This window comes from Meriones unguiculatus, chromosome 15 (genome assembly GCF_030254825.1).
Source record: "Meriones unguiculatus strain TT.TT164.6M chromosome 15, Bangor_MerUng_6.1, whole genome shotgun sequence".
Taxonomy (NCBI): Eukaryota; Metazoa; Chordata; class Mammalia; order Rodentia; family Muridae; genus Meriones; species Meriones unguiculatus.
The window spans coordinates 6,325,182-6,342,932 of NC_083362.1; the positions used below are offsets into that span (position 1 = coordinate 6,325,182).

The window sequence follows — 17,751 nt, forward strand, 5'->3', positions numbered from 1 at the left end:
TGATAAAAATGAAAGAGCAAGGCAACACGGTACAGCCCTAGGGAAGCAGAGACTGGGGGATCTCTGTGAGTTCCAGGTTAGCCAGGGCTACACAGTGAAATGGGGGGAAGGAGAGAGAGACAGAGAGAGACAGACAGATATAAACAGAGGCAGACAGACAGACAGACAGACAGAGACAAAGAGAGAGAGAGACGGGGCGGAGGAGGTCTTTCTAAGCATATACATGCAATCCCAGTACTCAGCTTGACCTGCCTGGAGTTCAAGGTTAGCCTGAGCTACATAGCAAGACCCCATTCCAGGCAAAGAAACAAAAGCATCTGGAATAGCTTTGCAGTTCTCACAGTAGGACTGACAGCAGCTCCCATCTGACAAGGGCCAGCCCACCATCCTGAGGTTAGCCCAGCTGCTCAGCCCCAAACCCTGCTGCCTTCTTCTTCTCCTCCTCCTTCTTCTCCTCCTCCTCCTCCTTCCTCCTCTTCTTCTTTTTGTAGTTACATTTTATTATTTATTTATGTCTCTCTCACTGTGTGTGTGTGTGTATGAGCACGTGTGTGCAACTGCTAGATTTATTAGGTGTCCCAACCCAGAACTTTGTGCATAGTAGAAAAGAATTCCAGTGCTGAGCCACACCGCAGCCCCTCACTGGGGGATTCTAGGCAGGGGCTCTACCACTGAGCCACACCCCAGCCCCTCACTGGGAATTCTAGGCAGGTTCTCCACACGACATACCTATCCTTTAACCTTCTAAAACCACTGTATTACAATACACACACCATTTCTCATCTTAACCATGGTCAAGCTATGTCAAGTAACTGACAGTCTCATGCACACAGGAATGCAGGTGCACACAGAGACCAACAGAGGGCGTCAGATTCCCTAGAACTGGAGTTACAGGCAATTGTAAGCTGCTCAGTGTGGCTGCTGGGAACCAAACCCAGGTCCTCTAGAGGAACAGCAAGTGCTGCTAAGCCCTACGCCACCTCTGCAGCCTTTCTTTTCTTTTTTCCTTCCTTCCTTTCTTGTTGCTTTTTTAAACATGTATTATAACTGTGTATGATATGTGTGCTACAGTGCAGTGTGGAAGTCAATGGACAGCGTCTCTTTGCACATCAAAACGAACAGCTTCCATGAGCTGAAAAGCATTACAGTGGAAATAGATAAGACTGCAGAAAAGAAACTGCATGTTGCTTGGCGTAGTGGCACACACCTTTAACCCTAGCACTCGGGAGGCGGAGGCCAGTTCTCTGAGTTCCAGGCCAGCCTGGTCTACAGAGCGAGTTCCAGGACAGCCACGGCTGCACAGAGAAACCTGCCTCAAAAAGCCGAAAGAAATAATAAATAAATAAATAAATAAATAAATAGTGAAGAGAAGAAAGTGTACTTGCCATCCTTTAATGTGGCTCCTGATGGTCTTCCTTGGCAAGCTGTGGTGGCCTGCTTTTCCCTTTTCAGCTAGGTGAGCATTTTTTTTCCCTAAGTTTTGAGATGTACCCCCAAAGCCACATGTGCAAAGTCCTCTGCCCTGCACAGGGCCTCCTGAGCAAGCGCCTGGGTGGCCTAACCCTACTTAGCGAAACGCAACGCCGCTTCTTCAAAATACATTGACTCCTGAGGCTCAAGCTGTTAGGGAGGCAGCTGCCGCCATCAAATGGGTTGTTCCTGTTGTAGACAAAGGTAAACATTTCAGAGCTGAGGGCTCTCCCGATCAAGGCCAGCTGTTCACGGCCGGAAGGAAGGTGAGGACACCACACGACCCACCTCAACCGTTAATGGAGCTCCTTCCCTCTTTCTCCCCCACCCCCACCCTAGACAGGGTCTCTCTACATAGCCCTGGCTGTTCTGGAACTCGCTATGTGGACCAGGCTAGCCTCACACTCAGAGATCCGCCTGCTGGGGTTAAAGGCCTGCGCCCAGCCCGCTCCACCACTTTGACGTCGCTTCTATTTGCTGAGCATGTGCAAATCTCTCGATCCTCCAAATCTAGCTTGTTAGCGGTGCTGGAGAACTGAACTCAGGTGGTCCGCTTGCACCAGAAGCCGTCCTCCCTGCCCCCATGGCTCAGCCCCCCCCCCCCCAGTGCTGGTCTCCTCTCGGTGCAGCATGCATGCCTCCTTTATTACCTATCTATGGCGTGAGCCTAGCCGCGGTCTGTTTGTCTGTCTGTTAACTGCTATTGACTGCCTCAGGTGGCTGCAACAGAAATAGTTTTGTAAATAGTTTTGACTGCATGAGGGGGGGGACCTCTTGAGTTTATTCAGGAGAAGGTGGCTTTCAGGGACCACCAGGCCTGTCCTGTGGCGTCTGGTTTGGGGAATGAGGTGTCTGAACTCCGGAGCTGTCACTTCCTTCAAGAGGCAGGAATGTGAGTTTCACTGAGCTGGAGAGAAAGGGACAGGATAGGACGAAAACCCACCATAAAGCCTTCTGTGTTTGCCAAGAGTGGGCCCTTCCCCACCCACACCCCACGAATAAATACTCGGTGTATGGCCAGCCTCCAGATCGTTGCCAGAATTCTGAAAAAAAGTTGCTTTTAAGACCTTTTGGCGGTTTTTCTGTGATATTTATGGAGGAGTGGATTTCTTTTCAATTGTTTTCTTTTTTTGTTTTTGTTTTTGTTTTTGTTTTTGCAAAGGCTGGGAGGACCGGGTCTTCTGTAACCCAGGCTGGCCTCAAGTTGGAAATGTAGCTGAGGATGACCCTGGATATCTGATCCTCCTGGCTCCACCAGGGATTACAGATATGCACTGGTGTGTTTAGTTTTTGTTGCCGCTTTGATTTTCAAGACAGGGTTTCTGTGTGTGTAGCCTGGGCCATCCCGGAACGCACTCTGTAGAGCAGGCTGGCTCCACTCACAGAGATCCGCCTGCCTCTGCCTCCAGATTGCCAGGATTAAGGGTGTGTGTCACCACTGCCCAGCTCTTGTTTGTTTGTTGGCCAACTTCATGCTGCACCCTGAGTTGGCCTTGAACTTATACCGTGGCTTGTACCTGGGGGACAACTTTGCAGAACTGGTTCTCTCCGCGTGGGTCCCAGGGATGAGCTCAGGTTGGCAGCATTGGCGGCAAGTGTCTTTTACTCTTTTTTGAAATATCAAAAAACAAAACCAGAAACTGGTGCTGGCGATTCCGCCCAGGGCCTGGGGTCTCACACTGAGCCACTCCAGCCCTGGCAGAGCCCCCGTCTGCCATTTTCTTTCTTTGCATTCGCTCCCTCCTCGGCCATGCTTTTGTCGCTGAATGGATGTGTGATAATTCATTCAACCCGTCCCCTGTGATTAGACGTTTAGAATACGTTCAGACTGTGGCAATTCCATGTGACGTTGATAATGAATATTATAGATCTGTCACTTCGCGCCTGTGCAATGAGCTGTGAAATAATCCCCCAAGGTGGAATCGCTGGGTCAAATATACATGAGTTCATAACTCAGTAGCTGCGGCTCAGTGTCCTCCACACAACTTAGCAGAGCCAGGGGCATTCCTAACCGGAACACGGAGTCCCTATCACCCTCACGGTCTCCAGCAGAGGGCCTTCTCTTTTGTGTCTTAGGGTGTGTGTGTGTGTGTGTGTGTGTGTGTGTGTGTGTGTGTGATGCACACCTGGGTGTGTGTGAATTAGAAGCCAGGCGAGGTGGTGCAAGCCTTTAATCCCAGCACCAAGGAAGCAGAGGCAGCACTCTTGAGTTAGAGGCCAGCCTGGTCTACAGAGTGATTTTAGGACAGCCAGGGCTATTACATTGAGAAATCCTGTCTCGAAAAACCAAAAGAGGAGGAGGAGGAGCCAGAAGCTATCAACTGCTCTCCATCGTTGTTTTTTTGTTTTGTTTTGTTTTTTTGCCTTCATGTACGGACTATGTGCATGCCTGGTGCCCCTGAGCTCAGACTCGGGTATCTGGAGCTTTCTATGTTGATACGGCTAGCCTGGAACTCACAAAGATCCATGGACTCTGCATCCTGCTTGCTGGATGCCCGTCTAGTGTTCCACCGATCTTCTCTCAGGGAACAGGCTCACCCACAGGCTAGGCTGTATGGCCATCCAGCCCAGGGATCCTCCCATCTCGGCCTCTCCAGTGCTGGCATGACAGATTCCCTTCTTTTCTGGTTTTTCCAGGGTTTCTCTGTGTAGCCCTGGCTGTCCTGGAACTCGATCTGTAGACCAGGCTGGATCTCACAGGGATCCACCTGCCTCCGCCTCCCAAACTGGGAGCAAAGGTATGCGCCACCAATGCCTGTGAACTTGGATTTTTATGCTCACAGACTGAGCCATCTCCCTGTGACCTGACGTTTTGATGTTAACCCTTCTGTAGGTGTCAGAGGGGATCACAATGTGATTTTCCTGAGCATGCTCCTGTAAATACTGTTGTATTTGCCTTTGTTTGCTTGAGACAAGGTCTTGGGGGGCAGGTGACATCTGGCCTGGTACCTGATCACTTACCTCTTGTCTGAGCCTTTGGCACATGAGTGCTCTTGGTCCTTGTTTGTAGGACAGGCTAATGATGAGACTTGCTCAGCACAACAGCCTGAACTCAGCAAGTGCTCGATAAACATAACCCATCGCCCTCGTTATGTGTCCGACTGTTACTAGGCTTGCCCTAGTCAACCTGTCTGTGGCTCCATTAGAAGGCCCAAGGTGTGAATACATGTGGGGACCTTCCCGCATCCCCCACAAACAGCTTGCTCTCCTTCCCTGGGTCAAATGTGGCTAAAGTCAGATGCCTCAGGGAGGTGGACAGAGGTCACATGGTCACACACACAGACACGTACGCACACAGACCACAGCACTGGAATGTGAGAGAAAAATGTCATTGAAAAAAAAATTAGACTCTCAACCCAAGGCTGGGATGTGGCTCACAGGTTAAAGTTCTTGCTGAGAGAGACCCAGTGAAGGGCTGGGGCAGGGCTAAGCGTTACATGGCCCTGTAACTTGTACATGAGCCTGGTTTTCACCCCCAGCCTGCACACAGACACACAGTCAAACACACAGACACATGAAGTCACATTATTTATCTGAGAGTAAAGGAAAGATTGCCTGTGAAATACACGTAGTAAAAGCCAGGGGTGTATTCAATGGAGAGAGTAAATGGAAAGATTTTGTTGTTTTGTTTTGTCCTGTTGCTTGGGGTTTTGTAGAGCACAGGCTAGCCTCTGATTCACTCTCCCAGCTTACACCACCATTACAGGTTCACGTCTGTCACTGTAAGCAAACACCCCGACCCAAAGACAGCTAGGAGAGGAAAGGGCTGACCTGGCTCACGAATCCACATTACTCCCTCATGGCTGGAACTCCAGACAACTCAAAAGCTAATCACACCTCGGCCACAGGCAAGAGTGAACACAGAATAATGCATCCTTTCTCGCTTGCTTCTGTTCAGCTCATCTCTGTCTCTCTCATTCTAGATAAAGTTTCTGTGAGTAGCCCTGGCTGTCTTGGAATAGACAGGCCCTGAACTTGAAATCTGCCTGCCTCCCAAGTGCTGGGATTAAAGATGTGTGGCACTGTGCCTTGCACTTCTTTCTTTCATTCTTGTGTGTGTGTGTGTGTGTGTGTGTGTGTGTGTGGTTTATTTTCATTTTATGTGCATTGGTGTCTTGCCTCCATGTTTGTCTGTGTGAGGGTGCCAGATTCCCCTGGAACTGGAATTACAGACAGTGCCATGTAGATGCTGGGATTGAACCCAGGTCCTTTGGAAGAGCAGACAGTGCTCTTAACTGCTGAGCCATCTCTCCAGCCCAACGTGTGTGTGTGTGTTTGTGTGTGTGTGTGTGTGACAAAGGCCAGGCAACTTCACCCTCCCAGCCAACTCCAAGGGTAGCTGGCCTCTTGGGAGTGTTCCAAACAGCCCATGATCCCACAGCTGCCATAGTGGCACAGATGGACCCTGGTTAGGGAGGCAATGCTCTCTCCACACAGGCCCTACAGCCATGCCACAGCCTCTGCTCTGCTTAGGCTGGCAAGCCCAGGGTGCACACAGATGTCCTTCCTAATATGGGCCCAGTCCTGCCTCCCAGCCCACCAGGTCTTCCACAGTGAGACCCTAAGACCGACGGACACTGGGGTAGTTCGTGTCCCCCTCTGCAGACCCCTGTGACTGCCCATCAGCAGTGGAGGGGACACTGGTGAGATCTGAAGCTGAACCCATCTTGCTGTTTTCTTGAAATGCTTGGGCTTCAGTCTGGCTGCCATGTTGTAAGGAGGCCCAGCTAGCCCAGAGGGGGCCACGTGTGGGTCTTTTTGCCACAGGCTCCGCTGAGGTCAAGGTCAACCCATAACACCGATATCCACAACCAGATACCCAGCACCCGGGAGGCAGGGGCAGGATTAGGAGTCAGAGGCTAGAGTTGCCTACGGATCAGGTCTGAAGCCAGCCTAAGCTACACGAGATCCTGTCTCAAAAAAGAATGAAGGACAACCTCCCCCCAAACTGAGACTATGAAGCAGGCCACACGTGGATAGTCAGGAGTCCCTGCGGGAAGGACCACACAGTTGCCTGCTTTCTAAATCAAGTTCAGTTTATTTGAGATTTTCCACATGCCACAGATTTACATAAAAACACCCATTCAGAATGTAGTTTGTCAGCACCATAGTGACATCTGGGTGGGCGTCACTACCAGGTACCACCAGCCACGGGCGGCCCTCCCGGCGGGACGGGATTCAGGGCGGTCACGGAGCACCTGGTCGTAAGGCCCTCGCCCCATCACTAAGCACCCAGCTCTAACGGTGCTGGGGAAAGCCACACACAACACACCCCAGCCAGCCGTGGCACACTGCGCGCTGAGCGCTACCTGGATGTGTGCTGTTGTGCACACACACAGACACGCCTACAGACGCCATTCGCGCTCCTCCTGCCGTGGGGACCCTTGTTCGCACACACATCCCTTGCACAATAACCCGCGATCACCTTGTCAGCACAGAGGTCAGGGCTTTGCTGGGGTTGTGGCTCCCCGCCCAGGTTCTGAAGAGGATCTGGGCCAGCAGCAGCAGCGGCAGCTTCAGAGACCCCGGCCTCCCTGAACAGCACTGCTTGCCAGATCCAGCCTGCGGGGGGGTGGGGAGGATGTGAGCAGGGGGCGGGGCGTGAGCAGGGGGCGGGGCAGGTACAGCCAAGCTCCCGGTCTGATGATGTCAAAGAAAGGCCCACTCCCCCTGTTCCCCCGAAGATTTGTGGGTGCTGCCACTAAGCAGAAAATGTAGGACCGCATGCAGTACTGACACAGCGCCTGGAAACCTCCATCGTATCCTGCAGCCCCGGATGCAGATGAGAGCAGTCAAAAACCGCACAACAGCACGGCAGGTGCTGCTAAGAATGGCCAGTACCCATGAACTGGTCACACTCACAGGAGAGGTCAGAGCCTAGGGCCACAGCCTGCAGCCACACTTCACGCCCCACTCAAAATTTCCTCTCATTTCTTCATGCCCCATTCAAAAGCCAACTCCCATCTCTTCTGACACAGGACCTCACACAGCCCAGGCTGGCTTCGAATTCACTACGGAACCAAAGCTGGCCTTGAACTCCTGACCCTGTTTGCACCTCCTGAGGGCTGGGAGGACAGGTACGCCCCATCACACTTGGCTTCTTGTACTTTCCCTTAGAAAGGTTCAGCAATTTCCAGCTCTCCAAGGCTGGAGGAAGTGTGAGGGCAGCTGTCCATCCTTCTTGGGGGTGTGGCCTTGCCCTCAGCACCCACAGCCCAGCTGCCAGCACCCAACATCTTGCTAAGCAATTAGCTTTTAACTCCGGGTCTGACACAGTTGATGGGCACCGAATCTGCCCCGAGGCCCAAATGTGAGACCCCTGGTAGATTCGGTGTCTGGGCCGGACCCTCTCTGGCCACAGCCTGGGTCTGGATCTCATGGCCTTATTATGGGGTCTCCAAGGGCCACTGGCAGAAAGGAGCCTGTCCTTGTCATTTAAAAGCAAAGCACCTCTCACTCTGGCCAGTAAAATTCCTCCCCCTAGAAACCAGGAAGCAGGTTGGGGAGATGCCTTGGTGGGTAAAGTCCTTGTTTCCTGGGGACCTGAGTTCGGATCCCCAGAGCCCACAGGAAGCCGGACGTGGTAGCACACCACTCTCGTTACCACGGAGAGACAAAGGTAGAGGCGGGAGGATTCCTGGAAGTTGGTGGGCCAGCTAGCCTGGTGTGTGCAAACTGAACGAGAGGCCCTCCCCAAACAAGGTAGAGGGCGAACGGAGACACCCGAACACCCGGGATGTCCGCTCCCTCTACACGGTGCTGTGGCACACAGACCTGCACAGGGACATGCATGCGTGCACACGGAGTGTTCAGAAGAGAATGGGCGGGGCGGGGCGGTGCACAACTTTAGTCCCAGCACTCGGGAGGCAGAGGCAGGCGGGCCTCTGTGGGTTCAAGGCCAGCCTGGTCTACAGAGCGAGTCCAGGACAGCCAGGGCTACACAGAGGAACCCTGTCTTGAAAAAAATAAAAAAATAAACCCCGCCCCCCGCCCCAAGCCCCACAAGTGTGAAGGAGGTGGAGACAGAGCCGTCAGGGCTGGGCTGAGGCAGCCGTGGGAGGCCAGGAGATTTCTGCTGACACAGGGTGAATCCACCCCCCTTTCTCCTCTCTACCTTCTCTAACCCAGGCTCGCATGCATGCGCACAGGCACATACATGTAGCCGTCCACACACGGGCACGTGCAAGCACACACAGACACACACTCCCCACGTGCCAGCGCGAGCGCTCACACCAGCGCTCGCCATGCTCACGGCAGGCAGCATATGGCCCGCCACTTAACAGCCGAGTCCCACCGATCTGGGACCATTAGGGTGGGTTCTTTTCCCGGCGTCAAATGCTGCAGGCTATAAATTTCGATTAACACCGGGGCCAAAATAGCACTTAGCGAAAATAAGCACGCTATTGACATCTGGCGGATGCCGTCCCCGGTGGCGGGGGGAGAAAAATTCTCATTTCAAGTCAAAGCACCGGCGCAGGAGACGCTAAGAATACTAGTTGGGGCGCTTCCTTGGGCGGTCTGCACCCCCGTGCTCCTGTGTCCAGGCCCTCCGCCCCCCGCCCAGTTTCTGGACATAAATGCCTCCCTAGGGCTGGGATTCCAGCCTGTGTCACCCCTCAGCCGAGGGACTGCCCTTGACGAAGGCTGTCACAGGGACCTGGCACCTCCAAGCAGCCTGCTTCCATCAGAGGCTGGGACGTGCAGCAGTTGGTGCTGGAGAGCCCACAGGGTGGCCATCGGGGTGTCGAGTTTAGTGCTCTGAAGGAGGGGGTTCCGCCACCTCCGGCTCCCTTGCCTACAGCTGGGTGGGCCCTCGGCAGCCGACCCCATGGCCTACAATGCCAGGAAGGGACAGGGCAGGCTTAGAGCCCTCAGAACTGTAGGTCTGTGAGGGCGAGGGCGAGGGCTCCGGGGTCGGGTGGGCGGCCCTGGGGATCAGCCTCCGGGCAGAGCAATCCCTCTAGCTAGGAGTCAAGATCACTCAGCTACAAGGGCAGGGAGAAGCACCTTGGGCTCTGGAGGAGTCCCTCTGGCAAGAGACTGGTTGAAGGGCTGGAGAGATGGCTCCGTGGTTGAGAGCACTGGCTTCTCTTCCAAAGGACCCAGGTTCAATTCCCAGGACCCACACGGCAGCTCACGCCTGTTTGCACCTCCTGTTCCGGGGGATCTGACACCCTCACACAGACATATGTACAATCAGAACACCAATGGACATAAAATACGAAAAAACAAATGTTTAAGAAAGAGAGACTGGCTGAGGAGGGAGGACACCGCAGGCCAGGCCCTGGAAAAGCAAGGGGCCAGGCAGAGGCACGTTTCTTGGGGCCTGGGCCTGAGGGCTGTTTCCCTAACACTGTCCCCGGAGCTGGGTCGGAAGCCCCAGGTCTCCCAGGCTCCAGCTGCCAGGCGCAACCCCAAAGGCCAGCTCACCAAAGGGTCCTCTCCAGCAAGTGATGTCTAGGCTGGAAGCTGTCTGGACCAGTGTCCACAGTGGACTAAAGCCCTCTCACAAGTCCCCTCTAGGGACTACTGACTCAGACTCGATACCGTGAGGGGCAGAGTGAGCTCACAGACACTGGGTCCTCTCCCAACTTTTCTTTTTTTGGTTTGTTGAGATTGAGACAGGCTCTTGCCTAGCCCAGGTTAGCCTCTACCTCACTTATGCGGCGGAGGATAACCCAAGCTCGTGCCTTGACCTCCTAAGTGCTGGGATTACGGGGGTGAGCCACCTCGCAGTACTGGGGATGGAACCTGGGGTCCAGGGCAGCACTGCTCACCACAGCAGCACCCTAACTCTCCAGCCCCCTCTGCCTTCGACCGTTTTCAACTATCCTAACAACGCCAGCGGCTGTGAGCTCCCAGGAAGCGTTCTGACCGCCCCGGCGCCTGGACCAGCTCCTCAGGCTCAGCTTGGGGATGATGAGGCAACCCTACAGTCCCTGCCCCAGGGGACCCTCTGCCGCAGGCATCCTTGGGCTGAAAACATCCCAGAGACACATTAGGTTAAAACATTTTCTTTTTCTTTGCGGTGGGGATGGAATCCAGGCCTCACACACGCACACTAGGTGACGCTGTGCCATCGGACCACACCCGAAATCCGTCTCAAGAGGAGCAGGAGACATAGGCTCACAGGACCGTTTGGGTATTTCACAGTGAGAACCCCGCCCGCCCTGACCCCGTGTGGGTACAGTCACATTACTGAGCTCAACTGCAGATGACCACGGACAAAGGGGCAGAGGGACAGTCCCCGGGCTGAGGCAAGCTGGTGGATGGGGGCCTACAGCCCACAGAGCCCCTGGGAGCATGGCCAGGCCCTGAAGGCCAGACTGGCCATCCACTGCCGTCATATCCGTGGCCCTCCTGACACCTGACCACTTCTTGTCACCGAGCCCGGGTACTCAGAAGAGTGAGTGAGAGACGAAGGGGGCTGGAGTGAATGTCTCTGGACACTGGAAACTCTTTCTGTCACACAACAAGGCCCCACTGTCTGCTGGCTCCTGGACCCTTGTGGAGGCTCTGCCGAGTGGCTGACAGGGCAGGAGGGCGGGGCGGGGCGGCCCTCTCACCACCACAGGTTCGGTGGTTCCTCGGCCACTCTGCTTTTAAATAAGGTGATCTCGTCCAGGTGCACCATGGGGACGTCTCGGATGACATCTGTCAGGCCCTCGTGGAGCAGGGGAAAGATGATGACGTTCAACGCAGGCCTCTCAGCCTGGAAACTGAACCAGAGATCAGCCGTTAACAGGGAAGGCGGGGGCTGAGGACGCACCTCAGCTCAGAAGAGATCCCTAGAGCAGAAAGCAGGCTGGTGGGCGCCGGGGGCAGGGCTGGACAGCGTTTAACGCATGCGCAACATCTGTGTGGACCATGGAGAGTTGAGGAACACAGTACTGATGAGTATGCTACTAGAAGCACAGGCCAGGCAGTGGTGGCGCACACCTTTAATCCCAGCCCTCTGGAGGCAGAGGCAGGATCTCTGTGTTCAAGGCCAGCCCGCTCTTCTGAGTTCCAGGCCAGCCAGGACTACACAGAGAAACCTGTCTCAAAAATAAACAAAAACCCAGCGACAGGGGCTGGACAGATGGCTCCGCAGTCAAGAGCGCTGGCTGCCCTTACAGAGGACCTGGCTTCGGTCCTTACACGGTGGCTCACAGCTGCCCAGTCCCAGGACATCCAACACCCTCTTCTGACTTCTGCAGGCACCAGGTACACACAGATGCACACATACATGAAGGCAAAACACTCATATACACAAAATAAATAAACGAATCTATAGAAAAAAGAGTGCAGTTGCTGCCAGGCGGGGCATGCCCCTAGGTGGGGTGGCGGCGGCCTAGCACCCTCGAAACCCTGGGTCCGGTCGCCAGCACTTCATCAACCGTACGTCTGTAGTCCCAGCAGGCGGGGGATGGAGCTGGGAGTCGGAGGTTCAGGTCAGCCTCAGCTGCCTACTAGGTTTGATGCTTACTTGGGCTACACAAAACTCTGCCTTAAAATGTAAAACAAGCTGGTCGTGGTGATGCACACCTTTAATCTCAGCACTCAGGAGACAGAGGCAGGAGGATCTCTGTGAGTCCGGGGCCAGCCTGGTCTACACAGTGAGCTCTAGGATAGCCAGGCCTACAGAGAGAGACCCTGTCTTGAACAAAACAAACAATAGGAGCAGAACCTACTTGTAGTGAGATGAGGGGTAGGGAGAGAAGGCAACACTCTCTGGTAGGCTTGATGTTCAAGCTAGCTCCTCTCTGCCCGAAGAGCTCCTGTTAGCAGCCCTGGGAGCCCCAAAGCAGGAAACACCTTGCCCCACTGTTATTAAACATTGCCTCACTCTGCTCCCATACAAGATACAGAAGAAAAGACGGATTCAGACCAGAGCTGAGGTACGGGGTCGGCACCGGAGGGAGACACACCCCAGGCCCCTCTTCACTGGGCTGCTGCAGGCAGTGGCTGCTACCACACAATCCAAGCACCGGCACAGCCTTGCTACCCTCAGACCAGCACTGACTGACCCTGACTCTGTGCTCATCAGGGAAACTGGAGGCTCTGGGGGGACTGAAATATGGCTGAGTGGTTAAGCACACTGGCTGTTCCTGCACAGGACTTGAGTCGGATTCCCAGCCCCCACATGGTGATTCACAGCCATCTGTAACTCCAGCACCCCCTACTGGCCCCTGCAGGTACTGGACCCAAATGCACATACACAGACACACAAGCACATAAAAATGAAAACAAAACAAAACAACTGGAGGCTCTGCATTTTTTGGTTGCTTGGTTTGGGTTTTGTTGAGGTTTTGTTTCTGGGTTCTTTCTTTTGTTGTTGTTTTTGAAATCAGGGTTTCTCTGTGTAGATTTGGCTGCCCTGGAACTCACAGAGATCCTCCTGCCTCTGCCTCCTCAGTGCTGAAATTAAAGGAGCGTGGCACCACTGCCACCTGGCTAAGGGGAGGTTCTGGGACAAGGACAGAATTTCCAGGTCCCATCAACTTTGGCTCCACGTCCAGATGGACAGATCTACCACATGAAACACCTGAAAACTTTCTTCCCTCTGAAACGGCCTGTGGTCCCTCCATGTCCCTCACTGACCCCTACATGCTGCCAACACCACGGTAGGGCCCGGGTGCACTGGCCATCTTATCCAGACCTCACAATTCACCGCTCCTGGCTTCTGGGTGTGCTCTCCGGGTCTGGAACTCAGCAGCCACCTAGCTCAGCACCCAGGGCACACTTCTCCCACTGGAGGCAGACCCACATGGCCGGCGCCAGTCGTCCACACCCTAGCAGCCTACTCCAGAGCTTCCATGAGCAGCACTGAGCCAGGCAGCTTCCCAGAGACCAATCATCTACAGAAGCCATGCAGGCTACAGAGCAGAGCAGAGCCTGCCCTTTTGCTTGTTTGTTGTTTTTCGAGTTTTTGAGACAGGCTTCACATTTCGAGTTTCCAAGGTTGGCCTCAAACTTGCCATGTAGCCAAGGATAGCCTTGAACTTTGGATCCTCCTTCTCCCAAGTGGTGGGACTGTAAACCTGCACCGCCAAGCCCAGTTTGTGCTGTGCTGGGGACGGAGCCACGGGCTCTGTGCATGCCAGGCCATCACTCTACCAACTGCGCCTCACCCCAGCTTGGTTCCGTGCTTGGAGATGTTTTGGGCTCGCGCCACTGCCCTAAGCGCTCCCGCTCCATCTGAGCTCGCTGGTCTGCAGGCCAACGCAGACTGAGCCGTCTCCTGGCATGGGGAACCACGTGTGCGCATTCAGCCAGGAGCCGGGCCCCTGGGGCTGCCTCGGGCCAGAGCCTGCCAGAACGCAGCAGCAGAGGGAGGGCTGCTAAGTGTGGTTCTGGCAAGCTGGAAGCACACGGAAAGAATGCTCCCGTGTCTACACGGAACACAACAGGGGCTGCGGCAGCCAGTTGGCCTCCCAGGGCCATATGCTACAAACACACTTTAAGATCCCACGTGGGAAGGCAGTGCCAACTGGTCCTCAAGAGAGTGATGCAGCCACCACAGTGGAGGACAGCGCCTTGTACTCAGATTTAGGACTCCTGAGTCCTCAGGGCAGAGGCTGCGGACACTCACACAGGCCTCTGGCTCACAGATGTGAGGTTGGGAACTGCCCCGGGAAAGCAGCAGCAATGCCCTCCCTACACTGGCTTTGCTAATGGCTGGGTTGTGCCAGGGGCTATCACGCATGCTCCTGGGCTCAGGCCATGCTTCAAGGAGGAAACAGGACCTGGAAAATCCTACACAGGACTTAGGCTGGCATGCCTGGGCCATGTGGTGATGCTAAAGCAGCTAGAACAGAGGCTAAAGCAAGCAGAACAGGAGGAAATCCAGGAAGCCAATCTCAACCCCCCAGGAAGATGGTACGGGGTGGGATGGTTGGCACAGTACCCGCGTCACACCTGCCCAGGCTGGGCAGGGAACTGGCTGGTCTGTCACCAGAAGGTTTCAGTTGTGCCTGAGAGATGTGACTGCTCCCCAGAGACAAAGTTGGGAGGAGACTTAGGACCTCGGGCTGGTGAGACATGGCGAAGGCTAGACCTCCACAGTGCCACTGTGCCCAGCTCTCACTGGAAATCATGAGACCAGATGACACAGGGGCCCCCATCTCCAGGGCCTACAAGGCCTGGCAAGAAACAGGGCCAAGTGGGAGAGCCCAAGGAAGCGGGCGACTTAAGAAGACTCCTTGCCTGCCGGGTCCGAGGAGAGAGAAAGAGAGGTCCAGAGTCAGCTCAGCCACATGCCAGGGCCCAGACCCTGATGCCACGGTACCGCAGGCAGACACCATCAGGCAAGGTGGCCATGTACGAGACTGGCTAGTACCAGTTTCCAGGAAAGGTGAGACTATGGAAAGAGGCAGGGGCAGTGCTGGGCGGGTGTGTGCGCTGAGCTCAGGAGTGATGTGGAAGGTTAGGACTCAGATAGATGGACAGACACACTTCTTTCTGCTCATCGCCCTGAGAGGCCACAAACCCCAGGGACCACCGGGAATCTCTGTCACCAAGCCTGGTCCCTGGACGCTGAATTCAGACCTTGTATGGAACAAAGTGGCCCAAATAGGGGAGGGGCATGAAGGGCATGCAATCCAGCTCCCAGTGGGCTACTAGGTGCAGAAGTGAGGAGAGGGGCAGGGCCATGGGCCCAGCCTTGTTGGCCAGACCTCCACACTCCCGGTGAGGGGCCGGGGACCCCAGTGCTTCCCCGAGCTCTCCACGCAAGAAGAGTAGCACACTGGGGGCTGCTCTGTGTGGCTGAGACAGGAGGATTGCCACAAATTTAAGGCTGGCTTGGGCTTCCCCAAGAGTGATGTTACACTCCTGTAATCCCAGCACTCAGGAGGTGGAGGCAGGGGAATGAGGAGCTGAAAGTCATCCTCGGCTACACAGTGGGTCAAGGCTGGCCTGAGATACAAAGACCCTGTCTAAAAAAACAAAACAAAACAAAAACCCAAAAAAACCTTTTAAACCAACCAACCCAACAAATAAACTTCAGGAAAGTGGACAGGTGCTCTTGTTTCTTTTCACCCGGTAGCTGGCTGCTGAGAGCACTACTGCCACCTGCTGGAGCCCTGCGGGAGAGCACCCACACAGCGGGCTCCTGAAGGGCCCTGGCTTGACTGTGAGGCCGCAGATGCCAGCAGCCAGCAGCCAGCAGCCCAGCAGCCACCGGGAAAGGTGGCTGTCATGCTGTCATGGCAGCAGAGGCCTCCACTGAACAGCCAGAACTGCCCAGCAACATGGGAGAGGAAGGCTTTGTGCTGGCCTGGGTCAGGACTCAGCACTTACCCTGAGGGGCTCCTCACACAGCTCCCTCTCTCCTGATTTACATTTTCTTAAGGCTGGGTCTCACGTAGCCCAGGCTAGCCTCAAACTCACTAGGTAGCGGAGAAGGACCTTGAATCCTGCCTCCATCACCCTAGTGCTGGGAGTACAGGTCGTTACAGCAGGGGCACCGCAGAGACTGACTGACGTATTTAGGGCCGTGCATGTACGTGTGCCCACATGAGCTTCTGTGCTCCACATCTACGCCGGTGCCTAAAGTGGCCGGGAGAGATCTCGAGATATCCTGAACTGTGTCACAGGCAACTGTGAGCCACCTGGTCCCCTGCAGAGCCGTAAGCCCTCGTTTGTTTTTCTGGGACAGGGTCTCTCTGTGTAGCCCTGGCTGTCTTGGAAGTCTCTCCGGAACAAGGCTGGCCTGGAACGCAGAGTTCCGCCTGCCTCTGCCCCGGGACCTCAGGGCTGCGCTGAGCACTCTTAACTGAGTCGTGTGCATCACCGCGAGCTGTAAGAGCTGAACCGGGGCTTGGTGCCCGCTGGGCAAGCACCCTACCAGCTAAGCCAGACTCCCAGGCCCTTACTTGTTTTTTTTGAAATGGGCTTGTATAGGTCAAGCTGGCCTTGAACTCTCTATGTAGCCCAGGCTGACCCAAACTCCCAGTTCTGCCTCAGCCTCTTGATTTGCTGGATCCCGGGCCTGTAGCACCAAACCTAGCCTCTGTCTCCCTTCTAATGTGCAGTTCTGTCCCGCATGCTGCCGACTGGCCCTGGTGCTCCCTGCCTCGGTCACCTCATCTGTGAGTGCGGCTGACACACTCACCTCCCAGGGCTCCTGTGGCAGGAGAACTAACCCGACAGCCGTCCTCTGACCTCTACATAGCTGCATCCCACAAACACACACACAGTAAAGAAATGTACAAATGTGACACAAAATATAAACACTGGAAGTCTATTCCGATACGTGAAGAAGTGATCAAAAACACGGATAAACCATGGCTGCCAGGAGCATGCAAGAGCAAAGTGGACACGGGGACAGAAGACCATCAGGCACAGCACAGCAGCCATGAAGGATGGCGTGCTTGTACCCAAGGTCCTGGAGACCCTAAAAATCGCCGGAACCTAGATCCTCACATGCCAATAGCAAAAGGGGCGCCCTGGACACAGCGGCTCACAGCAGGAGATCCCAGCACTGCAGAGGCAGAGGTGGGAGGGGCCAGGGGTTCTAGCAACTTGCTCCACACAGTGAGACCCAGGCTAGCCTGGGTCACAGAGAGACCCTGACTCAACAACCAAAGGTGGAGCCTTCCCAGTGATGAGGACAGGCAATCAGACACAGTGAATGAGCTTTGGCTCCCAGAATCCAGAATAAACTCTGTAGCCAAGGCTAGCCCTAAACTCCCGGGATCCTTCTGCCTCAGCCTTCTATGTGGCTGAGAGCAGAGACCACCTGTGGGAACTGGTGGGAACCCCAGTGCTGCTGGGGTCTGAGGTCCCATCTCCCCAGAGCTGCGGCTGGGCCGAGGACGCTGGGTCCTGACACTGGTTCTGTCCGAGACCTCCCAGCCACCCACGACGGTGCCGGGCCATGCTACTCACCTCCGGAGGAGCGACTGCTGCAGGCTCTTGCAGGTGGTGAGGGACTCTCCCGTGAACATGTGACACACGACAACCTGCAGGCAGCGGGCCATGAAGGCCAGCACGGCGTCCGGCTGCAGCGTGCCGCTGCGGGACACCAGGCACAGCCGCTGCAGAGACGAGCACTGGCCCAGCGCCTGGAAGAACTGTGCGTTGGCGCTGAAGTAGGGCTGCTCCAGCCTGCGGAGAGAGGGGCGTGGGTGCTGGGGCCCAGCCTCCCGGGATCTGGACCCCGGGTGAGGCGCGCTGGCCGCTGGCCACAGACCCGCCAGCGTGCACTGAGGCCACCCGCCTTCCTCCCTCGGCCTGCCACCCTGCCCTCTACTGTCACACCCGCCTGCCTTGTGAGGGTCTGCACGTGACGCTGGG

The 17,751-nt window shown here is 55.3% G+C and overlaps 1 protein-coding gene across 3 annotated transcripts in view; it reads right to left on the reverse strand.

Annotated features, from left to right (window-relative positions):
• Window positions 1-17,751, reverse strand: part of Fbxl18 (F-box and leucine rich repeat protein 18) — a 50,500-nt gene that overhangs the window by 17,489 nt on the left and 15,260 nt on the right. For 2 of the 3 annotated variants that reach the window (XM_060368064.1, XM_060368063.1), the window contains exon 4: window positions 17,344-17,562. In XM_060368064.1, coding sequence (XP_060224047.1) covers window positions 17,344-17,562 — 219 coding nt within the window. Of the gene's footprint in view, window positions 1-6,485; window positions 11,190-17,343; window positions 17,563-17,751 lie in introns of those variants that run through there. The other variant, XM_021652976.2, reaches the window with a different exon arrangement.